Source organism: Anomalospiza imberbis, chromosome 24 (genome assembly GCF_031753505.1).
Source record: "Anomalospiza imberbis isolate Cuckoo-Finch-1a 21T00152 chromosome 24, ASM3175350v1, whole genome shotgun sequence".
In the NCBI taxonomy this organism is placed as follows: Eukaryota; Metazoa; Chordata; class Aves; order Passeriformes; family Viduidae; genus Anomalospiza; species Anomalospiza imberbis.
In genome coordinates, this window is record NC_089704.1 from 3,307,118 (window position 1) to 3,334,838 (window position 27,721).

At 54.7% G+C, this 27,721-nt stretch overlaps 1 protein-coding gene across 17 annotated transcripts in view; it reads right to left on the reverse strand.

The window, feature by feature from the left end:
- Nucleotides 1-1,465: 1,465 nt before the first annotated feature.
- Nucleotides 1,466-27,721, reverse strand: part of IGSF9B (immunoglobulin superfamily member 9B) — a 43,254-nt gene continuing 16,998 nt past the window's right edge. For 2 of the 17 annotated variants that reach the window (XM_068172195.1, XM_068172194.1), the window contains exons 9-20: nt 27,411-27,551; nt 26,083-26,199; nt 24,108-24,258; nt 23,435-23,558; nt 20,546-20,721; nt 19,737-19,963; nt 18,816-18,900; nt 17,370-17,531; nt 16,599-16,644; nt 13,639-15,270; nt 5,376-5,497; nt 1,466-4,973 (exon numbers count right to left, since the gene is read on the reverse strand). In XM_068172195.1, the coding sequence (XP_068028296.1) occupies nt 4,750-4,973; nt 5,376-5,497; nt 13,639-15,270; nt 16,599-16,644; nt 17,370-17,531; nt 18,816-18,900; nt 19,737-19,963; nt 20,546-20,721; nt 23,435-23,558; nt 24,108-24,258; nt 26,083-26,199; nt 27,411-27,551 (3,207 nt within the window). In that variant the 3' untranslated portion in view covers nt 1,466-4,749. Of the gene's footprint in view, nt 4,974-5,375; nt 5,498-12,106; nt 12,153-12,946; nt 13,273-13,638; nt 15,271-16,598; nt 16,645-17,369; nt 17,532-18,815; nt 18,901-19,736; nt 19,964-20,545; nt 20,722-23,434; nt 23,559-24,107; nt 24,259-24,361; nt 24,455-26,082; nt 26,200-27,410; nt 27,552-27,721 lie in introns of those variants that run through there. The other 15 variants (XR_010993590.1, XR_010993582.1, XR_010993589.1 and 12 more) reach the window with 15 other exon arrangements.

Consider the following 27,721-nt stretch of genomic DNA (forward strand, 5'->3'; position numbering starts at 1 on the left):
AATCTACTGAATTCTGCAAACCTATCTACCTTTGTCCTATGCTTCTCTATCTATTTATATCTCATATGTACAGTAGGTTTTACTCCGGTTCCTTGATAAGATTTCCTTCCAAAAAAGCCCTGACTTCAGTCTGGGGCTCCAGCGAGCCCATTTGGGGCGTGTGGAAATCCCTGAAGGTCCAGCCTCATGGAAAAATACCTCCAGATGAGAGCTACAGCTGAAACCAACCCAAAACTCAAAGAACTCCCAAATCTACATCACTGCCTGAAGCAGGAAGAGAAACCAAAATGCCAGGTGGATTTTGTCCTAATGCAGAAGGCAAGGTGGGAGCAGCAATGAGTCTGGAACGTGTGTCACGTTTGGATGCCACCAGACATGACTAAACCCTGCCAGGACCGTGCCTGGGCTGCTCAGCCCAAATCCAGTGTCCTCAACACTCCCAGAAGCAGGTACAGCAAGTTGTTACTCCCTTTATATTCCCTTTACATTTATATGTCCAAACAGCATCACCTCCAGCCTTCCTCCAAAGCGGGTGGCACTGAGCCAGCGGACAAGGTGACAAGCACCAGATGAACAGCCTGGGGTCCCCCAGTGGCCCAAAGCAGCCTCCAAGTCACAGGTGACCACCACAGGGCAGCAGGAATGAGAATCCTCCCAGGAAAATCATCCCCTGCTCACACAGACACCCTGGGGGCTCATGGAGATCTCACAGCTCAGGGGGCAGACTGCAAACCACACCGAGGTTCAGACTGGGAAGGGACCCTGGGACCTTGCAGCTCCCTAATCCCACAAACTCATCACTCCCTGTGCCAGTGGGTGCTGTTAGTGGCAGGCACAGAAACGAGACCCCACAAACAAGCCCTGAACGCTCCCTCTCCTCCCCTTACACTAACTTGCATTTTCCTTCACATCAACACCGCAGAACCAAAACGCTGCAGGGGCTGCACGGCGAAGTCACCTTAGAAACACGTGGATGAGAGCTCAGCAAGTCCTGCTGGAAGAGCAGGCAAAGCACTTTCCCTGCTCTTTTTCCCTGCCTGCTCCAGGACTCATTGTCGGACTGCAAGGGACAGCACCCCAGAGCACCCCTTTTCCACAGGATCTCAGTGGCATCCTGTACCCACCTCTCCATGTCACCTCCCCCAGCTCAGGGTGCCCCAATCCTGCAACCCACAAGGCGGCATGAAACCGGTGCTGGAGCATCCCCACCGTGGCTGCCTCGCAGGGAGAGGCATCAGCAAGCACCCCCCAAAACTGGGCTGGCACCCCTGCATTGACACCTCAGCAGAGCCCAGGGACAAATAACCTTGTGATTCAGAGGCATTTTTCCACCGTGGGCCAGGATTTGCCAAGGGATCTAATGGAACATCACGTTCACAACGTGCAAGGAGGAATCATATGGTTACTGATACAGAAAGAGCCATCTACCTCAGACCAGCTTAGAAAATAAGAGAGTTTGGTCCAGGAAGATAAAAATCAAGATATATTTTGCAGCATGAAAGGAAAAAAAAAAAAAAAAAATGAAGAAGCAGCAGCACCAGCAACAGCAGCTGTGTTTGCAAACCACCAAAGCGACACGGAGTTCAAACTGGGGTGAAATGGGGGAAGTGTTTGGCATCGTCTGACACGGCTTCGATGTTTCCAGGTCCACGGAAGGAGAGAGGAGCAACCCTGAAGGGCATGGAAACCAGAGGGCTGGGAGAAGCGAGGAGGTTGCCAAAGCAAGAGGAGAGCCAGTCAGCCAAAGCACGGCCCGAGTCTATCAGAAGGTAACTTGGTCTAGCAGGGAAAGGACTTAAGGATGGTTTTAGGGAGGAGCTGCTTCCACGAGGCGCCCGGGCGGGATTTCCCACTCCAGCAGCGTGGCAGGTACACGGCTGAAAGAGAGAGGGCTGCAGCTCCAGCCTCTAAAGGTCGAAGACCATGAAAAGCCCAGTGGCTCAAAACACCTGCAAAAGGAAAACAACTCTCAAAAGACTGACCCAGCAAGCCGGCATGCTCCGTCAACCTGCCCTGCACTCCAAGTCCTCTAGAGCTCCTTAAGATGGGATGGGGCATAGTCCTGAGGTAGCAACCTCAAGAGCTTGAAGACAGCGCCTGGCCCATCCAAACTGGTGTCGTAAATCGTTTGGAAAGCACTCAAATGGAAAAGCAACCCTCTGTTTGAGAGGCTGAGGCGATGAGAGCAAAAGGAAGAGCAAGTTGGCCATGGCACGGGCAGCACAGAGCCTCCACGCCTCCCCCGGCCCCGAGGGTCACCTGTCCATCAGGAGCAGCCCGGCTGGAGTGACTGGCGAGCTGAAGTTGGCCAAGCCAGGCAGAGTTTTCCCCGCTGCCAAGCGGGAGAATGGCATTAAATCAATTCAGATCCGAGCAGGTTCTAGGGAAAAACCCTAAAAACACACCCAAAGAAAAGAAATTCGCAGTCATACTGTTAGCAAGGTTGAGTTCTCACTCTGAGAGTTGAGGTTCTTATGTCAGGTCACTCGTCACGTCAATAAAAAGCCCTGGTGCAGGCTGGAAAGAGAGGGGCATTTCTGCCAGACCCTCCCTCCTTCCCAAGACAAACCTGGTGATGGTTTGAGAAAGTTGTTAAAGCTCAGAAATATCTGGTTATCGATTTAGAGGATTCATTGTCCAGTGGTTCAAACGTTACTTAGGGCCTGGAGATTGGAAAAGACACGGTGCTCTGCTTTTGGTGGCCACAGGTTCCCGAGCATCCTGCTGGGAAAGGAAGCACAACCTCTAAAACCAGGTATATGGAGGCAGAGCAATCAACGGGCTCCGACCTAAAAGTGTGGCGTGGTCAGAGAGCCGGATCACAACCAAGAGCTCACGTCTTCCTCCAAACATCTCAGCCCTTGTAGGTTCAACCAGCAGCAAGAGCAAAAACCAAGGCAAAGCAGAATTAAAGGCGAGATTGCAGAGAATCTCTTGGCAATTCTACCTGGGAATAAACAAAAGTTTCATATGCAAATAGAGAGCCTGGGGCTAAAAACATGCCTGCAGGCTCTCCAGCTCTCCTGACACTTCTTCTACAGCCTGAATCCACACAAAGCAAGGATATCTACATGAAACACTCAGTGTTTTATTCCCAGGCAGGCTGGAGGGTTTAGCACTTTACCGCAGAGGAAGAACTGTGCAAACCTGGATGCAGTGGTTGATTTTTACCACTTCAAACAAAAAAAAAAAAAAAAAAAAAAAAGAAAAAGAACCAACTCTAAATATTTTAAAGGTAGGGATTGCTTGGTATTAGCACTAAGCATTTACATAGCACTTGCAGTCTGTATGTCACCAAGTGCTTGTCCAAAGTGCTCAAATATGACTTATCCCCATTTTACAGATGGGAGAACTGAGGCACAGAGAGGTCAAGTGACTTGCCCAAGGCCACGCAGTCAGAGAGTGGAGGCAGAGCAGGAAAGTGAGCCCAGCTGTTCTCAGGTCACACCTTGCCTGCTAAAAACAAACCAAAAAAAAGGCCTATGCAATCCAGAAAACCACCAGCCACCTAACCTATCCTATTCTGAAGAGGAAATACATTCTGGTGGAGAGTTAGAACAGCATTACTGAGGGGAACAGGGGGCAAAGGGAGGGACACAACCCTGGCAGGTGTCACAGCCGACACATCCGGGCTGGAGCAGGAAGGAAAAGGGGAAAAACGGTGAAACCAGCAGCAACATATTTTAAGCTGGCACGAAACACTGGGCTTAGCTTTGCACGGAGCCATCCCCGTCCATCTGCAGAGCTGGGCACTTCCAGATGCTCTCCCTGGGGCTCAGCACCTGCCGACGGAGGCTTTGGGGACCACGCAGCCAAACCCCGTTCGCTCGCACGTCTGCATCTCCCCGCTTTGCAGTTATTGGTAGAGATGAAACATCACACAGTAAGAAATCACATCACCACGCGGCGCTGAAGAACATTTGCCTGAGATACACAGAGCGTCGGGCTGTGAATTAATCAAACCCACCCTCATCAAAGCTGGCACACACCACACCTGGAGGGGGAAACACCCTCAGATCACATCAGCCCCGTAACTGCGCGCTCGCACGGCATCAAGAACACGTTACCGAGGCTCAAGTGCATTTGCACACAGACAAATGGTGACTTCTCACATTGATTCGAAGGTTCAGGGTCTTTCTGACTTTTCCCTTTCAGAGATAGGTATGGAAAGATGTCACAGATGGTTTTGCTGCTGTTACCTTCACGTCAAAGGAGGCTGGGAAGGGGGAGGCAGGGAGATTTTCACGATTACAGCTTTCCTGGGATTATTTGGTTGTGTTTTTATCATAATCAGATTCATGGGATTACCAGTTCCCGCCTGGGTTGTTAGGTTCTTGTCACTTAATTACACCCTGTGTCATTTAACTTCTTCTGGCAATTGAGGGCCAGCTGCTCAATCCCACACTTTCCCGCTAAATGCATGCTGCTGACGCAGATGTTAAAAGCTCCATCCATGCCTTTGAAGCCTAGAGTTCTTTTCCAAAACCGAGGTGCAACACCCCCCTTCCCACCCCACCCAAACTTTTTGGGGTAGGGGAGAAGTGGATTTGAGGAACACCCAGCCCAAAGCATTCTCCCCAAAGCATCCCCCGGGTCCCCCCAGCTTGTCCCCGCCGTGAGCCACCGAACCCCTCAGAGAGGTGACAGCTTAGGGATGTCCCCCCCTCTTTCCCATCACCTCCATCCCCCCGTGGTGTGACACCAGCTCCCTCCACCGCTCCTGTTCAACCTCCTGGGACCGGCGCTAGGCTAGAGCAGGGTGGCATGCCCACTGGTGTCATCGTGGTCCACGCTGTTGAGAATGGCTGTCTGGTCTTCAGGGAGCTGCCGGTGGCAGAGGTCGTCCTTCAGCGCTGAGAGCCGGGCGAAGGGGTCCTGACGAGGGTGTCTCTTCTTCTTGCGGAGGCAGACAGCTTCGTCAGGTGACAGTACCTGAGAGCTGGGAGGGTGCTGAACCTGGGAGGCAGAGCCATCTGGGAAGGGGGGAGAGAAGGCAGATGGGACTGGGGCCAGCAGCAGGCAGAGCAGAGCGCTTTGCTTGCTGAAAAAGGGAGGTGACAGCAAGCCTGGCCCTGAACCCACAGCCTGGTAAGAAAACGCTGGGCATCAGGGGAAATGAAATTAACACTCAAAATCCAAACAAATGACTAAATATGGGAGATGCATGGAAAGGACTCGGTTTGGAGGAGCAAAGGAGGGATAACCTGCAGGCAAGCAGCCTGGGGAGACATCCCTTTGGGAGGCAGGGAACAAGGGCAGCATCCAGGAACGGGCTTGGAGAACCCCAGCGCTGGAGCCGGCAGGGATCTGCCCAAGCTCTGCTCACAGCAGGACACAGGGAATGCTGTTGGGGACCGTGGGGTCCTCGCACTCACTGAGTTGTTTTCTGGATTTCGAGGAGCCCTTGGATGACTTTTTGGGCTTCTTTATCCGCTGGTATTTCAGAGCTTCGAGCCTCTCAGGTGCAGCAGCGTCCCCGGGCGGAGATGGACGTTTTCTAGGAAGGAAAAGCAGACACGCGCCATCAGCGGCTCCCGGCCACGCTCGGGCCGCTGGACGTCCCCGGTGGGGGATCGGCCGATCCCAGCTGGCTCTGCCGTGGAAAAGGAAGAGGTGAGAAACCTGGGGCTGAGGGAGCAGGGCCAGCCAGGTGTGCCAGAGCGCGGGATGGAGGAAGTGAGGCGTCCCCGCTGTGCCCCTACGTCTCCTCCAGGTTTTCGAGCGGCACCGCGACCCGGCCGGTGCCACGTCCAGCACAGGCACCCCCAGCTCACCTGCCTGCCATGCCAACACTGCTAAACAAAACAGGATGGGGCAGATCCTATGTCCGATAAGGCATTTCTGGGAAGTGGTAGGAAACCCCTTGGGATGGAGAGAGAAGAGAAAGAGATAGGCAGAAGCGGCACGGCAGCATCGAGACGGGCACCACGAGCCACCCGGGGCGGACAACACCTGCGCCACAAACAGCAGGGAGGCAGGATCCTGCTGGCCCTGCTTCCACTGCCAGAAAAACCAGGGGCCACACGACAGACAGGGACACCAAGGGCACACACCGACAGAGCTGGGAGAGGTACCTCGTTCCCAGGTCCCTGTGAGAAGCGACAACAGAAACGCAACAGCACAGGAGCATCTGCTCCTGGAACAGCGAAAGGCTGGGAGCTGGAAATGGAAACACTGACAAGGTTTCACTGCAAGGACAAGGAGGACATTTGCAAAGGGGTGCTTCCTGCGGGAGAGCCAGCAGCCGCAAGGGATAGTTTATCAGCGGTACCCCCTGAGGAACTCTTCTACAGGAACCAGCTCAAGGTGCAGTATCCTCCCCTTTGCAAACAGATTTTTTGTTTTATTTGCTTCACTGTACCTGTTTTTCCCATCCAAGGCCTGGAAAGCATGACTGCTGTAGAGAGCAGAGCATTAGAGGAAAACCTTTTCCTTAGGAGAGCAGGCAGTCCAGCTCTTATCTATAGCACATCACAGCATCCCCCCTGCTTGCTGCTTTCCCGTCTCCTTCCCCCTCTCCATTTTACTTCCACAACCCTCCAAGAGTCACCAACTCCTATTGCCACAGAAAAAGTCTGAGGCCATCTGTTATAAACCCAAGCCACTTGCAGACAAGGTGTCCAGAGAAGACAGGAAGCGTCCACAAAGCACCTCTCAGTGCGATAAAGCAAACACTTTAAGCCAGGCTCCAATGAGGAAAGGAGATTTAAACTTTCAGAGGAGGAGATGACTCTCTTCTGCTCTCACAACTCGATCACCAGAGGTCAGCAACCAAACCTTGTCACAGGAGCCACACAGAGGACAGTGCTGATGGCAGCTCCTGCATCCATCTGTGACCAGGGCAGGGATCAGCATACCCCACAAGCCACGGACAGCAGGAGGGCAGGAACAGCCACCTCAGCTGGCTGCAAGAGGCAACATCAGTGCCTTCAGACTCCTGCTTGGGCACAGAACCATTGAGGATGATGTCCCCCCGTCTTTCAGCAAGGTGTGCCCCATGCAGCATTGCAAAACCACCGTGGCTGCTGGCAGGAGCAGCAGGGAAGGGGCGAGGACGTGGGCTGGAGCACAGACACCACACTCGCAGGGTGTGGTACCAGAGTACACCCACCCACAGAGAGTCTGGAGCTCCTCATCTCCCCTGGGGTTCAGGCAGAGCCTGGCTGGCACTGAAGACACCCTGCAGGCTTTCCCCCAAAGGTCCCATGTGTGCCACCACTGCAGAGCAGTGTGACAACAGCGCTTCCCATCCGACATCCCAAGGGTCTCCAGTGCGTTGAAATTTCAGCTGGAGCGCACAGGCAAGGAGCTCCCAGGAGATTTTTTCCCCTTGGGGAGCAGGAGGATTTTTGGGTTTTTTTGAAGATGAGTGTGATTGCAAAGCTTCTCAGTTCTGCTGGCAGCACTGGAGAGCACCCAGGGAAGTGCAGCGTGAGGTGAAGAAGCAGCTGAGGCGCAGCAGACGCAACAGAAATCCAAACACCGGGCACAGAAAAGCTCCTTTTCATGTTTTCCAACGCAACAGAGACGTTAGGGTGCAGGGAGTTCCTGGAGAGCCTCTGTTCCAGCTCCCAGCAGAGCATCACATCAGCTGAAGATGAAGCAGCTCATTAGACATTCTGGGAGTCCCGCTGGCTGGATCCAAGCTTTTCCTCATCCAGAAGACAACGTTTACATTTGCAGAGCTCAAACGCCTTCCCAAGTGCAATCAGCCTCTTGTGAGAGATGCTGCCAGCACCAGCTCTTCCCTCTGAGCTGAACCAACTGAGCCATGCACATGCTGGCTGAAGGTAGGACCACAGTGACCCACAGGTCACAGCACGGCATTCCCTGCAGCAATTCCTGCTTGAATTGCCAGTGACAGGCTTTTCCCACTTACAGCCAACATTCTGTGGGGTGCACATGAGTTACATTCCTGCAGGTGCTTGGCTAATGGTGACTTCAGCTGCTCCAGTTCCATCACCCACAGAGTTGACATGTGCCAAGCCCTGGACAGCACCGAGCTCGGCGATCCTGCCACCATCCTGCCCACCAGCACCTGCCTTCCACCACCTCTTCCCACCACCCAGACAGCTTTTGCCACTGTTATTAAAGCTCAGCCTGTAAAAGTCTCTTTCTGTTTCCACTCTTTTTTCTTTCCAAGAAGAAGCTGTTGTGGCATGCTGACAAAATTAAACAGATTTACATGAGGGATTACGAGGAAATTGCCTGAAGCTCATTTCCACTAGTTCTCCATAATTGAACTCGTATTTATACACACAAACATAAACAGTGAGTGCACTGAACCCATGTGTCACCATAAATACTGTCTGACCTCTGGCAAGGAAGAGATACAGAGGACAAAACAATGCTACTCAGCAGCCAAATTTTATCTGCTCTACCCACCCTTTATCTCTTCAAAGGGCGCCGATTCTTCCAAATTAATTTTCATTTTAAGCTCAGCCAAAAGAGTCTTCCTGCCCCCAGAGTTCACATTTTGGGCAGCTGCCCACACATGAAGGAGCTCTTGAATACCAACAGATGAGATGTTCAGGGAGGTGGGCGAACGTCTTCTGGAAACTTCAGTGTAGAGCCAAGCAAAGGAGCTTTGAGAAGCCCACGTGAACTCCTGGCACCAACCTTCTGCAAGGTACCACCAACACCTGGAGCAGCAGTTTTCCTTGAGTCTTCAAAGGAAAACCCTTCTGCATGAGCAAGTGTCTGGACTGCATGGACTGGGAGGTACTGGAGAGGCCACAAAGGTACTGAAGGACCTTCAAGAGTCCCAGGACAGGAAAAGGAAGTAGAGGAGAAGAAGTATCCAGCCCAACACACATCACAGCTGTTCTTCTTCAGATGTCCTTCCATGTACAAAGCAAAGATATAAGGGAGAAGACCCCTGAAATTATCACTGGCCTCTTTCCACTCAGAATGGGAACCCATATAAAGGAAGGGTCCAGGACATTCAAGGATCCTATACGTATATTCATATATATTCAACCTCATGGAGATCTGAACACGCCATCCCTGTTTCCTCCTCTCCTTGAGCCAAGACATTGACATCCAGGAATAGTTCGGGCATGTTAGAGCATCTACTTGGATAAAGTAGAGTATCCACTTGAAAGGAGCCCACTGTGTCCTTCAAACATCCTCCTCACATGAAGAGCTCAGTTCTCCTACAAGAGGCTCCTGCAAGTCAGAATTCCCACTCTGCTCCGAGGCAGTGCTGGCTGCTGCCTCCATCCCGGAACGCTTGGGATCCTTCAGCACAAGAGGTGCCAGAGAAACCGCGGTGACAGCCCCAGGCCAGGGCTGCTGCTGCTGCCAAGGCACCACCAGGAGGGAGGGAGGGAGGAAGGGGCTGGTCACAGTGGGGAGCACACCAGAGAAGGGGTGCCCTTCTACAGGTCTGCAGACACCACAACTCATCTACACAACGGACTTCACCACCATGCTGACGGAGAGGAGAGAAGGCGAGGGAAATGGGGCTGGGCTGGACAGGAAGAGGGGGATACAGTCATGGGGAAGGGGAGGGGAGAGAGGAAGATAAATGAAAAACAGGAGTGAGAAAATATATAAGGAAATTAAAGAGACTGAAAAGAAAAATAAACTAATAATAATAATAATAATAATAATAATAATAATAATAATAAAGAAAGAAAAGAAAAACGCACTCAGACAAGCGGACTCACAACTTCTCCAAGCGGAAGGAGGCATGGAACACATGCAGAGGATCAGCACATGGACAGTCTTTAAAGGGGAACCTGTTTTCTTTCAAGCAGGGAGCGAGGGCTGCTGCTCCTCCCGCAAGCCTGGCGCCGACATCCCTTCGTCACTCAACGCTACGCCACTGCCAAGCCCCCCAGCTCCCAGCACTGGCAGTGCTGCCCTGGCAAGGAGGGCCTGGGGAGGCCACCCAGGGCAGGCTGCCATGCCAAGGGGCAGGGGAGTTTGGTGCCTTGTCTGTGGTTTTTGGGTTTCCCTCTGCAGGGAGACGACAGCCCCCTTTTCCCTGTTCCAAGATGCACGCTGCATCCTAAGAAAAGAAGATGGGAGAACTCCTTGTGCTGGCTCAGTAATTGCACCATTTATCCCTGCCCATCCATAAAAACTACGTGAGCTTCACCTAGCAAAAGCCACCATGCTGCAGCAGGGAGCTCACATGCTGCCTCTCCTTCTCCTCTCAGCTTCTAATGCTGCAATAGAGAAATCTGGCTGGTCTGGTGAAAAATCCCCGTGCTCCGCATGCACTGACAATTTTATGACCCCAAATCATCAAGAAATTACTCGGCTGGGCTCTCTACAGGATTCCTTGCTTATTGAAGTGAGATTTATTCTTCTGGTTTCCCCTTTTTGGGGATAATGACTCTGGAGTTGCCCCTGTGACTGCAGCTCCCAGCAGCATCCTGGAGTAGGACACACGGCTGCTCCCACCTTGCTGGGCAGTGTCACCCTGCTCCTCAAAATCCATCAGCCCACAGCAGCCAGCACTGGAGCCAGTTAGGATCTAAACAAAAGCCACACCAAACTCAGACACGAGCCTGGACTCACCTCTGCTGTGTTAAACCCATGACTGCTCGTGTCCCTAATGCTGCCAGAGCAGGGAAGTGCCACAGAGCAAGAACAAACAGCCACATCCTCTCTGAGGGCTTCCCCATTTCCCAAAAAACCTGGCGCAGCCCAGATCTCAGCAAGGCTTGGTGCCAGCTTTGCTCCTCACAGGATGCCCTGCTCTGGGATCAGCAAGGAAAAACAGAAGGAGAAGGCAGACAAGTGCTCAATAGATTTGAAGGCTCAAACAGGATGGGTTTTGTCACGCCAAGAGGATGGCTCCTCCATGGAGCACACACATCCAGCACCTCCTCCTTGACAATCCTGCTTTCCCCACCCCAGGACAACCCTCCAGGTCAGCTGGAGGAATGCCCCTCTCCTGGAAACCTCTCCCTGATTTCTCTAGGCATCCCACCTTTCTCTCACGAGGCTCTTTCTCAGCCCAACAAGGCTCCTCAGGCTGTTGGAGAGAATCAGCCAGGACCTTGACTCTTCCCAACCAAGGCAGCAAAGCTCAACCTATAGTAAGACATGTCCTAAGGAAGTTTGGGCATGGCCATACCCTTAGAAACAGGCACATCTACAATCCCATCTCTGCTTTCACAACCAGCCTGGCTGATGGCCAAACAAGTGTTGCCAATTCTCTGGGTCACAAATTACTATTATTCCATCTGGACTGGGCAGTTTAGTGATATTCTTCTGCTTCTAAGGTCTGAAAACCATCTCCAGATTACTCCATCCCAGTTCCAGAAATGCCCATGGCTATCTAGGAAACCAGCCCCATGAAGGCAGCCCAGGAGGAATTTTCTTGGAAGAGTCTTTAAAGATCTGCTTAGTACAGTTTAATTACAGCTGGGTCAGAAGAAATCAAAAGATTTCTCCAAGGAGAATTTCAAGGATTTTCCCATGACTACACCTGTGATAGGAAGGAAAAAACACCTTTCTGGCAGCCTGAAATCATAGTTCTGCTGCTGCCAAGCATACAATCCCTCTTGAGAGAAAGATTTCTTCCATTTTCTGTGATTGAAGAGACTTGGGAAAAGAAAACAGATCCAGATACTGCTGGAAACAAAATTCTCTGTGTCCTGGACTGCAGCTGGAGACTGATTTTTGAAGCCTACTCTGAGCATGCTGTGTAAAGCTGGTGGCTCCAGAGGTGGCTGTTTCTCCTGGCTCCAGGGGGTGGCTGTGGGCTCCTCCTGGTTTGGATCATCTGGGACAAGCCCACCTCAACACACACCTCCCTAACACCACACAACCCTTGTGCACCCTGCCAGGGCCAAAAGTGTGTCACCACTCCCCAAGAAAGGAAGGGTGGTCCAGGGAGACGGCAGCTCGGCTCATCCCAAACCCCAGCCCCAAAGGCAGGGGAGCAGCGTGTGCTGCTGGGAGGGGAAACCCAAAAGCCACAGAGACTGTGCGTCCAGAGGTGTTTCCTAGTGTTTTCGCATTCCATATTCCCCTTTAAAGGAAGAGATGGTATTGGAAAAGCCCCTTCCGTGTCCCCTGTCATGCCCCACTCCCGGCCACCCTCCACAGCACCCACACCATCCTTTCGGACATGGATCACCCTTACCTATTGAGCTGAGGAGAAGCTTGTCTCGACAACACTGCCCAGATAGCTGAGATTAATCAAAAACAAAGCAGTTATCAACACCCGCAAGGAGCCGAGCTCCGCAACACATCAGCACGTCAACAACTCCAAAGGAAAAAGGAGGGAAAGAAACCAAACTGAAACACAAACGAAACGAGGCTGGAGAAGAAAGGGGGAAAGAAACAGAAGAGAAAGGAAAAGAAGAAACAAAAACGATAATCAACAAAGCGAATGGATACACTGCATAAAAGCACGGACAACAGTGCTGCTCTAACACGACTCTGTCCTGGACCTGGCTCTCCTTGGCATGCCCTGCTAGAGACATGGACCTGTGACTACATCCCTGACTGCATCGCTCCATAGCTGGGTTTTCCAGAGGCACACAGAAGTCATTTCAGGCTCATCCACCTGCTCTCCCTCCCCATCCTCTCTCTCCTGAGCCCTCCTTCCTCCTGTTCAATGCCGGAGGGATTTGCTAAGGCCATAACGCTTCCAGGTACCAGAGGGCGGGAGTGAAATGCGGAGGGCACTGCGGGGTGAAACGCTGCCTCCCCCCTCCCCAGATCACAGCCTCTTCTCCAAACGCCTCCGACCGCGCCGGCTCCACGGGGCTGGGAGCCCCGGCCCCCGACTCCTCTCTGCCACAAGCTGGAGGAAGGGCCTCAACCCCACCAGACAAGAAGCCAGAATGAAGCAAGACGAAAGGATGGGACGAAAGCACGGCTACGGGGTCTAAGGTGCTGTGAAAGACGGAAGGAAAGAGGAGAAATAGAGAGAAAGAGAGAGAGAGAGAGACGCTTTTGCCTGGAGCAACCCTGGTACCTGGAAAACCAGCCGCTACTGTCTAGTGCAGCCACATCCCTCTTTAGGGCAGGATCTGAGCGTGCCGGCAGCCTCCCGATCTCCGCTGGGCTTAGTTTATTTTTATTTTTGCTCCTCTCCTGACATGCTGCTGGTGTGGCTAAGTCCTTGATCTCTCCCTGCCCGCGTCCTGGGGCTGCAGCATCCCTTTTGCAGGTGGGGCGGTGACCGTGATAGCTGTTTCTGTCATGCATTAAAGCTCTCTAGACTCCGCGGGAAGGAAGAAGAGGAAGACAGAGGCGCGGCGGCGGCGGCCCTAACGTTCGAAGAAAGCCAAGAGCCAGCAGCTAGAAGAGGAAACAACCTCCAGTGACACCAGGACACTTACCTAAGCGAGCCAGGTCTGTGTACACCTGGTAGACGGCCCGTAGCCCAAGTCACGGCGCTTCCAAATTCCCAAAGGACCGGGAAGGTCACCTGCCTAAAACCCAGCGCTCTCGGGCGGCGGCCATGCAACCCGTGCCCGTGGCACCAGCCTCTGCCTAGCAAAGCCCGCGGGACGCCGTCTCCAAAAGGGATGCTGCAGCGTGCCCAGAGAGACCCTACCAGTTGGGATGGTGATGGCAGGGAGGGAGTCAGAGGGAGCGGGTAAGGCAGGGTGGGGGAAGCCAGGAAGGGGCTGGGGGGGATCACCATGGGGCTCACGCACTTACCCTGTGGCGGCTACCGTGGTGGTGGATGTCGGCTCCGGTTGGAGAATCTCCTCGTCAGCCCTCCTTGGAGAAGGGATGTCTCCGAAAACATCCATGGTTTCCACGGGCAGGGAGGAGCCCTGGGAGTTGGAGAAGCCGGTGCCCACGGGGGTGAAGGCGGTGGTCGGTCGGAAGCTGGGGCTGTCCCCGCGGCTGCTTGGCGCCGGAGATCCCGTGGAGGATGGCGTGGATTTGCGGGAGAAGCTGACGGCCGCGGGCGGCTGCAGCGTGATCTCCGACACCTCCGCCTGCTGGATGAGGCCCGGGCGGGGCCGGGCGCGGGCAGTCAGCTCCGGGGAGCTGTTGCGGGAGCTCAGGGGACTTTGGGTCAGAGGAGAAAGCCTTGAAGGTTGTAGCACCACCTGATGTAAACTGGGCTCAGCCCTCCTGACCTGCCGAGGGCTGGGCCGAGGTCGGGGTTGGGGCTCGTACCACCTGGTGTCCAGGCTGAATGTGCTTGTGCCGCTGGGGCCGACGGGCTCGGACGGTTCGTGGTAAGGCAACACGGGTATGCCCATACCTTGGCTGGTATGTCTTAGCTGCCCTTGACATCCCATGGGTTGCATAGGTTTGTCCTGCCACTTGGTGGTAGTGGGCACGGAGGATTGACCCCTGCCCGGTGACTTGCCCGTCCAACTCTTTGGTGCCTCCAGGGGCAGGATGCCCGAGTAGGATGCAGGGACCACCTGGAGGGAGGAGGGTGGTGGCCCCCGAGGAAGGCAGCCCGTGGGCTGGGAGCCCTCGGCCGCCTCGCAGGGCTGGAGCTGGTGGGGGAACGGCGCGGGGGCCAGCTCCAGGCTGCCGAAGGGGAACTCAGCCCTACCCCAGGGCTCGGGGGACCGGCCCCCCGTGGGGGTCTGGGCCAGGGGCAGCGTGCTGTTGGAGGCATTCTCCCCGTTCTCCTCGGGGATGGTGGGGTGTCCGAAGGGCCCCTCGGGGGGCAGTGGTGGGGAGGACATGACCGAGCTCAGCGGGCTGACTTCTGGCATGTAGAAGGGTGGCGGGTCCACCTCCCCGGGGCTGCTGCTGCTGAGGTAACCGTAAAACTGGTGGTGGAAAGCCCGGGGGGCCGGCGGGCGGGCCTGGCCGGTGGCCTGCAGGGTGCCGGGACCCTCCAGCGCCCGGTGGAACCGGGGGCTGTATGCTGGTGGCTGAAGGTAGGACTCCTGGCTGGAGGAGAGTGGGGTGAGCTGGGCTTTCAGGGCGGTCACGGAGGTGGGGACAACGGGGTCGTCATTCTCCTCGTCCGACTGCCTGAACTCGGGGTACATGTCCGTCTCCTCCACGAAGGGGAAGCCCTCGATCCGCCGTGTCTTCAGGGAGGGCTCCATCTCCGCCGGGTCCATGACGAAGCGCCCATCCGGCCCACGGCTGATGAGCTCGATCGGAGTGGTGGCCTCAGCTTCAGCCTCCGCCTTGGAGACGCTGTACTTCTTGCTGCTGATGGCTCGTTTGGTCTTCTTGTAAAGGGAGAGCTCCTTCTCCTTGGTGGGGCTCAGCATCCGCTTGGCCTGAGGGCCCTGGTCGTCAGAGGACTCCGAGGGGGGACGGAGCGTGCGGATGCTCTCGGGACTCACCTTGCCGGAAGACAACCTGGACCACAGGGGAGAAAAACCGAGAGAGGGGACGGTCACCCGGAGTGGAAATGAGCCCTTCTCGCCCAGAAGACCAACTCTGGATCCTGGAAACAAAGTGCTACCAGCTCTCAAAAGAGGATCCTCTTTTGGCAGGAAAATTGGCAGGAGCTAACCAGGATGGCAGAGTCTCGCCAGCAGTGGTGCACGACATCCCTGCTCCTTGGGAGGGCAGCTCAGAACACTTGGGGCTGAAAGCTCACACCAACACCTCGCAATAAGCTCCACCAACATCCCAACACCTCACAACAAGCTTCACCAAGACCTTGCAACAAGCTCCACAGCCCCCCAGGGAAAAAAGACACAACCAGAGCTCACTTCCAACTCCTTCTGGGGTTTCTTATGTCCACCTAAGCTATCCATGCCCAGGAAAGGCCCTGAGAAGAGGGACATCAGGCAAATATTCCCTCCCAAAGAACTCAGCCTCTCACTTGGAGATGCTGACAGATCATTTCAGACCAAATCTTTTGCCCATTCTCAACACTCAGACTTAAGGCTGAGCACCTCAAAAGGCAGAGAGCATCAGGTTATTTCCCTCATCCCTATCCAGACAGCCTTGGACAAACAGGATTGAGAGGCAAAAGACAGCAGATTCAACAGACAGTGCAGGTTATTTCAGTGCAGTGGATGAACTGAAAACAAGGGAGATTCAGATCCACCAGCACCAGGACATTTTCCAACAGACGAGGACTCAAAGAATGAGGTGTCCACATCCCAGACTCTTGCACTCCCACCGGGAATATGCTCCTGCTGATTTGCAGCTACACATGATTTTGATGGGCTCTGCAAGGAGCAGTGACTTCTGCAGCACCACGATCCACCACCTTTGGGCACGTGTGGAAAGAGGCTTCAGCAGGGCACTCTTCAAGAGAAAAGATGAATTTCCCAGGAAAAAAAAGAGCCAACAGAGAATGACTCAAAAACTACACTGAGCTGGCAGGAAGGACTCCATATGCAGCAGGCTAGTTCTTGTCCTAAGGAGCCCCTTCCAACTGGTGTGAAATTGAGTTCCATCAGCCAACTCCAGCTTTGGAAAATGTTCACAGATCCAGCGGGGTCATCTCTTAGCTCAGTTTGCTGCATTTGTCCCTGCTGATTTCTGCTCCAAAGCCCATTTGTCTCTTGTGAACTGCTGTGCTCCCAAAAGTTCAGGGAGCACCCAAAAATAGCTCATTGGGAGCAACCAAATAAGGATGAGATATTTCCATTTGAGCTTTGCAATGACTGTAGGAGGGAGGCACCTTGAAGACCCCACAGCCTGGTGCTGCAGCTAAGACAGATACTTACGGGGACTCCAAACTCTTCCTGCAGTGGGTTATCGAGAGAGGAGGGTCTGGAAGAGAATAAAAAGGGGAAAGAAGAGAGAACGCTGAGGAGGCGCAACACGACAGAGACAAGACCGACTCAACATCACGACAACAAAAGACACTCAACAAGAGGCCAAGGTTTCATTGCTCCAGTGCTTTAATGGTTGCTGACAAAAAACAGCTCCCGTCACAGGGTCCTGCCCGTCCTGCTGCCACAGCCCCACAGGCTGGAGGAGACAGAGCCGCTTCCCTGCCCTCTCCAGCTCCCCAGCCACCCTTTTCCCTACCAGCCACTCCTGCACAGAGGCTGCAGTCCCAGCTTTTGGGAAGCAGAGCAGCAGGGTCTCCTTTGGGGTCTTCTCTAGCCCAGCACTGCCCGCTCCAGGCTGGGAGCAGCTGGAGAGCCCAGTTCCAGGAGGACCTGGAGGAGGTGAGCAGTGCCCCCTGTCTGCATCCCAGAGGACAGCCCAGCCCTAAATCCCCAGCTCTAGGAGTTATCACCACGTGGGAGAGCTCCCTCGGAATTCCCAGGCTAGTTTCTCTGGCGCCTCTTCACCCACCCTGCCTCTCCCGCTCCCGACCACGGGCACTTTCAGGCACAGCCGAGGGAGGAAGTCAGGGCTTCACCTGAGGACGCGCACGGACGAAGAAGAGACAGACAGGGAAGAAGGTTACGACCACAACACAACCAGGGGGGAGAAACGAGGGGGAGACAGGAAGGAGGGAGGAAGCACACCGGGAATGGACTCACCTTTCTTGCGCTTGAGCTTGCGTTTGCGTTGCTTGTTGACGAAGCAGGCGGCGAGTGTGCTGAAGAGGATGGCAGCAGCCAGGAAGCAGATGGTGGCAACGATGCCAGCCAGCACCGGGCGGGCTAGGCCCTCGTCCGTCAGGTCAGGCTGAGGAAAAACATCTGGGGAAAAAACACAGTTCAGTGTTACACCTGCTGCCTTCCCCAGAGAAGGGGAACTCCACAGTGTGGAGGCAGTGATAGTCTCCAGGAATGATAATCTCTGTAAAGACCCTGCTTCCAAGCCAGCCCACCCAAGGAGAGCAATCAGCGCTGCTTCAGGACCAAGGGGTTTGGTGATCTCACACCAGATCACAGAATCATAAGCTACTTTGAGTTGGAAAAGGCTTTTTAAGGCTGTCCAGTCCAACTCCACTGCAATAAGCCGGAACATCTTCAACTAGATCAGATTTCCCAAAGCAACCTGATAAACTTTTCTGTGTTAGCTGGTGGACACACAGGGAAGAAGCTTCCACACCAAACAAATACATATTTATGTCTAAACAGACACAACTGCAGCAAACCTGCAGTCACTTCCTGGCTGAATAACACACTGCAGCAGCACAAGGTATTTCAACCTCTTTGTCAGTGCTTCATTGCAGCGCTCCAATGAAAACCAGGCTCCAAACCTTTGCTAAACAGGAGCACATGTGAAGCCCCAGCAGACCTCAGCTGGGGGCAGGTGCAGATGTGCACCCTGCACATCTTGGTGCTCCTGCCGTGTGCCATATCCAGGACCAGAGCATTCCCCCACAGAGCCGGGGCTTTCAGCCTGGCAGAGCAGCTGCCTGGGGCCGGGCACCTGCCGAACCCCATCAGAAAACCTGGGCGTGAGGAGCAAGGGCAGCGAGCAGGGAAGCTGCAGCAAGCTCTCCTCACCACACCGGCACCACTTGGGGGCAGAGAGAGACCGCGGCATCGCAGCACAGCTGGGCTGGGCTTTCCACGAGAGCCAGAAAATCCGGGCTCGCCGCATCCCCATCCCTTCCTGCTGCCCTCGCCTTCCCCAGCGCCATCACAACCCTCCTCCGCCTGCCCCTCGGCTCGAGGAGCATTCTCCGAGCTGCATATGCAGGGAACACGCACGAACTGCAGCACTTTGCAGTCTCCCTGCTTGCAAAGCTCTTTTCCCTGTGGACTCTGCACTGCAGTGCTACGTTTCCCTCTCTCCACCTTTCATTCCTGCGCCCAGGCTGCGCCAGTGCCCGCTCGGAGCTTTGTTCTCCAGGCTCGCCGCAGAGCCGGGGCGTGCTGGGCTCTGCGGGGCTCCGGGGATTTGTCCTCGCCTGCTCCCATCGGGGCATCCTGGGGTCAGCGCAGTGTTCAGCACACCCATGACAGCCCTGCACCCCCCTCAGCCCAGCTCACAGCCCCACAGCCAGGGGGAGAAGAGGAGCCAGCCCTCACCTGTACTGGACACGCCAGCGACGTTGCTGGGTTCGCTGATGAGATCCTGCATGACCGCCAGCACACGGAACTCGTACCAGGTGTCCTGCAACACCAAACACACCTGTCAGGGCCCCCACACAGCCTCCAGCCTCGTCCTACCAGAACCTCCAACATCGCCCAGATAAATAAAACCCTCTAACAACACCTTTTTAATGTTAGCAAGTCAGGCTTTTATCCTTGCCCAGGGGGTGTGTGGCCATTTTGTGTGGCCAACCAAAATTCTGACCTCCACCCAGACAGATACAAAACTTTTTCATCTATTAAGAGGTTTTCATCAAACAAAAATTATTGTTCTTTGGTTCTAAGTTACACAATTCTCTTTCATTAATTAGTATTCTATCCTCTATTGGTTATTGATTTCTCGCTTCTTATGCTAATTAGTGCATATTTTTAGTATCTTTTTCCTGCTGTAGGGATTTTCTAATGTATACTGAGACTTTGTTAATCTCTTTAGCTTCTGGTTTCTGTAAAATGTCCTTGTGGTCCACAAATCCTACATTCCAACCTCAACAATACATCCTTCTCTCCCTTTGTTCATTGAAGCATATCAGACTGACTTTATCAAAACTTTAAGTCTCAGCCATTTTCTCAAGCTGTGCTGCTACAAAAGTAGCTTATAACAACTTTGCCAAATGCTGGCTAAGAGTAATTGAAGAGTAACACACTATTTATCATTTATATGTATATTGATTGTGATTACTTAACACCATCAGCTAAAATTATTAAAATGTTCTATCTTTTCCAACACTTGCCCAGCTCCTTGATTGAGCCACTCCAAAACTTCCCCGGAGCTGCAGCAGATGGTGCAATATTATCACAGAACCATGAAGGCTGGAAAAGATCATTGAGTTGGGTGTGGTGCGGGCATCCCCTGCTCACCTGGGACAAGTCCTTGGCAAAGAACTCGCTCTCGGAGCCCGGGATGCCATCATCCAGGATCTCCCACTTCTCCGCCACGCGGAATTCCATGATGTAGCGGTCGATGGGGAAGCTGTGGTTGGCGGGAGGGAGCCACGACAGGAGGACGCCTTGCTGTGTCCGGTTGGCTGTTAGGCACCTCGGTGGGGTAACCAACACCAGAGGCTCTGGAGTTGTTACAGGGAATGCTGGGGACAGAGCAGAAGGGACAGGGACACCTCTGAGTTGGGGCAGGGCAAGCACAGGAGATCCTCTTCCACACGTGCCCCCACCAGCAGCAGAAGGACCACTGTGGCTGTTCCCACATTCCAGGAGTTTAGGGCACGTCTTGGGAGTCTGGTCTCTTGTCATAGAAATAGAAAAGTGGATTTTCAAAAGGCACTGGACTAATGAGGCCATGATTCCAGGCCTTCTTGCTTCCTCCCACCTCCACCTGAGAGCCCAGAGGCTTTGAGCTGTAACAAGTGATCTCGTGCTCTATTAATACCTCCTGATCCCAGCTGAACTTAAGGAGGATCTGAAAGGTGACTGGCACAGTACAGCTCTCCCATGCTGTCTCTCAGGACAAGCCTTCCAGAGCCTCATGCATCCAGCAAAGTCTGCAAGCTTCATCCAGGACCCTCCACAAAGTATCTCCTACATGGCTGGAAATTATTGCTGATGATGTTCATCTCCATCCCCAGCAGACAGGACACATGGAGCAAGCCCCTTCTCCCCACAGACCTCCCAGATCCCTTCCCAGCCCTCTCCTGTTCCCAAGGAAGACCTACCTAGAGTGTTCACAGTGACCACCTCACTGAAGGAGCTGGTGCCCAGCTTGTTTTGAGCCAAGACACTGAACTGGTAGGCAGTCTCTGGTTCCAAGGTATCCACCAGTAGCCAACTGGAACCAGCTGGCACAGGGAGAGACAGCCAGTCATGGGGTCCAAACTGGGCTCTCTTCATCCTGCCGAGAGAAAAGGGAGCATCCTCAGGGGAAGGTGTCTTTGACAGGGAGGACAAAGAGGCAGCATCAACTTCTTATGCAAAAATGGAGCTTTCCCGAGTGATGGTTTGGTTTGACAGCAGTGATGTGGATGGACATGGGGCAGCCCCTCACCACCCACGAGCTGGCAGAGGACACCACCCCCTCGTGTCCCACCAGCTCTCAGGGGCACTGCCACCAGCTCTCCCTTCTGCCCTGAGCAGGGTCAGGGATAACAGCAGTGCCAAGAGCCCCGCTCTGACACGATCTCCACCAGATTCCCATGGGCAAAAGCGGGAGCTGGAGCATTTTGGTGAGTGCTGCAAAGGGAACGGCTGACGCAGGAGACAGGCCCTGTTCCCATTTATACCTCGACATCTCCTGAGCCAGAGCCAAGTTCTCCCTCAGCTGTAGCCCTGTACATGTCATCCCACGAGAGACATTTAACTAAATCCCCATCTCTGCCACATTTGCACAAGACGGGGGCTGCCAGCACAGCGTGGGGCACCACTCAGGGTTTGGCAGAGCAGCAGAGGCACTGGCAGGGAGTGCAGGACACAACCTTTCTGCTGGCGTCTAACCACAAACCCAGGGTGAAAAACCCTCCCAGAGCCAACCCAGTGCCACCCAGGAGCATGCAGCCACCTCCACAAGCCATTAATCCCACCAGGATCCCACATCCCAAAGCAGCACCACTGCATGACTGCTATACTGCAAGTATAGGTGCTCGTGTTAGAAAGATTGTTTTAGGGAGTCTGAGCCCTCAGATGCAGGATTTGGTGGTGTCCATGGAGGATTTGGGAAGGATTGGTGCAGATGGTCTGTCCTGGACAGGTAAGGGGGCACACCTGCAGCCACCAGCACACAGCCAGGTGAATCCACCCAACAGGAAAAGAGGAAAGAGAAATGACGCTGCTGTCCAGGGAGCACAAAGTGAGGCAGAGAAACAGCAGCAAGCCATGGAAACGAGCAGGTCGGTGGAGAGCCATGCATGTGCTGTGTGCCTCTGCCAAACCCAGAGAAAGCCTCTGGATCACTGCAGCTCCAGCTGAGACTGCAGATCCCAGGATCCCCCACCACCGTGGCAGAGGCAGGAGGGCAGCAGGGCAGCCCCTCTCCTGGGCAGGTCCCTGCAGTGTTTAATCCCACTGCCCTCACATCCCTCCTTCCCGGCACTGCTGCGGGCAGGGACACACAAGAGAGGGGCTGAGGGTGGGGAAGGCAGGGGGTAAATGCAGCACTGAACTGGGAGAACCCCCTTGCTGAGGGAGCTGGAATGCTGTGCTGGCCCTGGCCACCCCTGGGGAGCGGGGTTTGCATTTCCAGCCTCAACAACGGCAGACACAGGAGGAGAGCACGAATCCAGAGAAAATGGAGCCATGTTTTGCTTGAGCATCCCACAGCCACAGCAGGGAGGAAAGCACACGGATGGCACTCCGGATGGCACTACGTGAGCCAGCTGTGTCCCAGATCCCTGGGCCCAGGGAACAGCACATCCCCCAGGGATCACACCCTAGGGTCAGGGCAAGACAGGTCACTGCCTCCCTGTCCAAAGTCCCCACAGCTCCCTGTGAATTCCTTAATGCAAGCTTGGTGCAAACACCCTTCCCTGCTGGCTGCTCTCTCCCTGTGGAGTCTGGAAGAGCCACGAGGAGGCAGGAATCCGAGAGTAGGTTGCAGAGCAAGAGCAGCAGCAGCTGCTGATGCAGCCAGAGCAGAGAGGTTTAACCACTCCTTCCCAAGGACATTTTCATCAAAGCAAGGTCTGCACTGCTCAGCTTGCTTCCTCATTTTCCCCCTCTCTGTTCAATCCATTCCTTCTTTCCATCTCCAGACAGACAGCCCAGCCCCAGGCTGGAGCAGAGCAGAAATCATTACAGGCAGCGTCTCCCTCTCTCCTCTCTATCAGCAGCCTCCATCAGGGCAAATTAAGGCAAGGAAAGAATGAAAGAGTGAGAGGAAAGGCTGAAGAATGCCAGCCCAAGCCTGGAAAGGGAACACATCACCCCCTCCACATTTCCAAGGATGATTCTTCAGAAGAAGATGACAACAGCAGAGCCCAAAGAAAACCCCAGCCTTGCTGCAGCTACATTTCTCCTTCCCCTGCCCCAGGGGAAAGGCACAGGGCTGAGCCTGGCCCTGCTGCAGGAAGGTGGGATGCATCTGGGTGCTGGGGAGCACAGGAGCCATGGGAGCAAAGCCCCAGTGCCAGGATCTCACAGTGGCTGGTCATGATCTCAGCTGGGATTTAACCACCTCCAGGGAGCCACAGAGCAAGGAGAGAACATTTCTGCTTAGTCACAGCTCTTCCAGGACACACTCTCTAAAGGTTGAATTTTCCATCCTCTCCCTGGCTGGTAAGCCTCATAAACAGTTTATCTTGAAATTAGATGCCAGAGGCACAGCTACAAAATGCAAAGCATCTCCCATGTACCACAAGCAGAGTAAAACCTGCTGAGGCAGACGGAGGCAGAGGCCAGCACAGAAGGGAGAGGAAATATGGGAACTATGCGATCCCACCACCACCACCACCACCCATCTCTCCGAGGAGCCCCGAGGGAGCTCAGCCCTGTAAGCCCCACGGGCACAGAGCTGGGCACACCACCCTCCCCACCCTCCTCCCCCCGGCTGCTCGAAGCTCGGGTCGGCTAGGAAGGAAAAGAAGCAGAGAGCAAAGCATGCCAGGATGACTCACAGAGGGCCGTACCAAACTGAGAAAGTCTGCTCGTATCCACCGTCATAGCCGGGCTCCCAGGAGACGTTGGCTGAGGTCATGGCGGCCACGACGTGCACGCTGGTCGGGGCGTGAGGGCTTGTCCCTGCAGAGAGAGGGGACAGCTTAGAGGGGAGCAGCACCAGGGCTGGAAGGGCTCTTCTCCCAAGCCATGGTCCAAGGGGACTCCTCTTGCACCAGGGCAATGGCCAAGGCCATTTCTGCTGGAAATGGCTGCAGGACGGATGGTCAAAACAACAGCACAGAGAAAGGCAACTCCACCAGGAAATAACATTTAAAGGAGACATTGCTCTTAGAATCATTGAGTGGTTTGGGTTGGAAGGAACTTGGAGAGAGAGTTACTCAAACCCTCCTGACATGGGCAGGGACACCTTCCAGTAGACCAGGCTGCTCCAAGCCCTGCCCAACAATACCTTGAACATTTCCAGAGATAGACCAGCCACAGCTTCTGTGCCAGGGCCTCATCACCCTCAAAGGGAGGAATTTCTTCCCAACATCCCATCTAAACCTCCTGTCTCTCAGTTTAAAGCCACTCCCCCTTGTCCTGTCACCACAGATCTCCTTGTGGGGAGCAAGCCCATCTCCTGCCTTGCCTGGGGGGCTCTCCCCAGGCCCCTTCCCCCCCTGCCCGTACCTACGACGGTCAGGTGGGTGCTGGCAGTAATGCTTGCGACGATGTTGGTGGCGACGCACTCCCACTCGCCGTGGTCGTCCTTGCCGAGGGAGCGGATCTGCAGGGTCCCGCCGGGCAGCGTGTTGTGCTTGCTCCTGCTGGGCTTCCCTACCTTGGGCAAGGAGCGGGGTGGGGGGCCAGGCAAAGAGAGAAAAAACATGACTCAGCAGCGGGTTGTGGGGCAGGGCGAGGCGGCGGCGGGGTCACTAAGCTACCTGCGCGGCCCAGGGGACACCGCCGGCCACCGGCAGGGGATCTGGTCTCTCCGGTCGTGGCAAGGCAGACGGTTCCCCCGTTTCCGAGAGGACCTGGGGGGCAACGCGAGAGGCATGCGTCAGGAGGCTGCTGCTCAGCACTCACACACAAGCGGGAAACCCCACGGCACTCGCACGGACAACGAGCCCCGCGCCGGGGCTCAACCTCCGGCATCCAAAGCTGAAACTGCTGCAAGGAGGGGCACTGGCCGTCCCAGCAAACCCCCTCCCGGGAAGGGGAAGGCATAGGCTGCCCCAGGAGATGCCTAAACTGCCCCTCAGCCTCAGTTAGCAGCAGATGAGAGGCTGGACCCTTCACATCAGAGGTCTGGGCAGCAAGGGCCCCATGGGGATGTGGGAGGATGGCGTGTGTGGAGGTGCCTGGAATCTCTCAAGCCGAGCGGAAAGATGGATCTTGTAACAACTCATCTATGTCCATCAGCCAAAGTTGTGCAAATCCCACGTTGTCCTGAGTCCTCTTCAGCTGTTCTTCATGTGGGGGATTCTGCTGATCAACACCAGGACCCACAGGTTGATGCAAAGAAGGAGAAGCAGAGGAGCCCACGGACACGTGGGGTTAGCAGTGCAAGGCAAGGAGTTCTTCAAGAGACTGGTCAGCACTGGTGGGCTGATGGGGAGGGAGGAAATTGGCTTCTGCCACTGGCAAACTGAGCTCAGCCCAAGCCAGCCCTGACTGAAGTTGGAGATAAGCCCAGAGCCACAAAATGAGGAGGACCAGCAGAAGACACAAGTGGGATTGGAAAGAAACCTGTCTGGAACTGGTGAGGTCATGGAAAATAAAATAAGATGGAGAAAAGACTAAACAGCCAACAAGCTTTAGGCAGGTCACTTGCAATGTGTACAAGTCATGGTCCTCCTCGTGCTGCTAAAAGGGACCCAGAGATGCAGCAGTTCAAGATACAAGGATTTGGGATGCTCCCACTGGGAGTCCCTCCCCATCAGAGGGACCCAGATCACTCTCAAGAGCCCTAAGAAGGGCATGAAAGGCTTGGAGGGAAGTTCCTGACAGCACAACAAAGAGCCCAGGAGGTCTCCTGCACAGTGGCTTTCCTATGGGAGCAGAAAAGGTGGGAAGCAAGGGGAAGGCTGCAGGAGGACTGCAAAGCCCTCCTTGCTCCCAGGCTGTGCCACCACACCCCACTCTATGACAAGGGACATCTTGAAGTCTTTATATCCAGTTCAGGATCATTAAAACAGCTTCTTCCCAGGGCCTTTGAAATCTTGGGGCGATAAAGCAGCTGCTGACTGGTCCAGAGCCAAAAGACCCCTGGATGTGCTGCGGTGACACATCCCCTCCCTCCACAGGAGGCGTGTGCTGCGAGAACGGCATTGCCACGACTGCCATGTCCTGCTGGTGTCCACCTGGGAGCCAGGCAAGGAGGAGGGTGTCCTGTGGGCAGTGCTGGCGAGGCAGAGGAGGGGGCTGGGGCGGGGGCAGTGTTTCAGCTTTGCGGATGATGCCGTGTCGGTTTCCCGGGATTACTCGGTGGCCACAAGCCGGGTTTCCCCCACCCACCTGCGGGACAGGACGGCAGTGGCTCAGCCCAAAGCGAAGCAGCTGTACCTGCAGTTTGCTCTTACCGGGACAGAGTGTGGCTTCTCTGTCTGCAATATTCACCAAAAGCCAAAGGCACTGCAGATTTGTCTGGCAGGCCGGGTACCTTTCTCCAGGCGATGATGGGAAAGGGGTCTCCGGCAGCAGCGCAAGGAATCAACAGCTCCCTCCCTGCCTCCTGTCTGTACTCCCAGCCTGGTAGCACCGTGAAATAGGGGGGGTCCTGCAGCCAAACAAGGGAAAACAAGGAGTGTCAGCCTGTCCAAACCCTCATCACCAAAACCAAGCCTTTGCCAGACCAACCCAATCCCCATCTGGGTAAGCTTGAGGCATTGCAAGGAAAATTGTGTGGAGAATGTGTGCTAAGGAGCCTCAATGGCACACCAAATTACACACCTGGAGGGAGCTTCTCTCCAAAGAATCTGGAGCATAGAAACATGGAATCACAGAATGGTTTGGGTTGGAAAGTACGTTAAAGCTCATCCCATTCCACTCTCTACCATGGGCAGGGACATATTCTACTATCACAGATTGCTCCAACCTGGCTTTGGACACTTCCAGGGATGGGGCAGCCACAGCTTCTCCAGGCAACCTGTGCCAGGGCCTCATCACCCTCACACAGAAGAGCTTTCTCCTAATATCCAACCTAAATTTTGCCTCCTTCAGTTTGATCCCATTACCCCTTGTACCATCTCTACAGTTCCTGACAAAGATTCCCTCTCCAGCTTCCTTGCAGGCCCCCTTAGACACAGGAAGGCTGTTGTGACAGCTCCACACAACTTCTCTTCTTCAGGCTCAGCAGCATCTTGCTTTTTACCTCCTCGAAACAGGAAGAAACCCACCCACATCACATCAGCCATCACCCTGATTTCCTCGCCCCGGCAGCCGCCCCGGCGGATGTGTGTGTCTGGTACACAAAGTGTTATCATCTGAACCTCGGCAAGACACCATGAATCACCACGGCTCCCTCCCAGGCACAGGACTCCGTGTTCAGGGAGGGAAGAGGCAGCAGCTCCCACCCCAGCTGCACCGGGAACTGCACTGGGAGCTCAGCGCGCCCCAGGCGCCGCACGCAGCCAGAGCACGTGGAGCTCAAATCATCCATTTATTAAAATCCTCCTGAACCCAAGCCCAGGCCAGCAGGGCTAAGTGTTTTGTTGGCAAAGGGGACATTCCAGGGAGATGTTTCCTCAAACTACCCCAGTCCAGTGTCAAAACTTGTGCTGCTGCTCTGGCAGGATATTTCCAGCTACACCAGACAGGATGCCCCGGGGGTTTGCCTGTGCTGGTGGGAAGCACTTCTCCAACCACAGCACAGACACGCCCTCACCCTGGAGCCTCTGCTCTTCTCCACACAGCCCCGGGAGCTGCTCCTGGCACAGGAGGACACTGCTCCCAGCAAACCCATGGGATTTTGGCAGAAGAGTTACTTACCTTCAGTACCAGTCGGGCAGGGGGAGACTGGCCCATCGTACCCAGGGCGTTATAAGGCACACAGGTGTAAGTGCCGAGAGCATCTTCAGTGGCCTCCTCGATCCGGATCGACCCGTCTTCCAGCAGGTTCCAGCCAGAATACTGCAGCAGGGAGAAGCAGAGAGCTCATGCATCCAACACCCACCACTGATCCTTATTTCCCCCTCAGCCAAGCCCCCACCCACGCCCAGGGTGCTGTCACATCCCCGGGAGATGCCCAATCCCACTCCCAACATCCAAAGCATCTCCTCAACAGTAGAGAGGGGAAACTT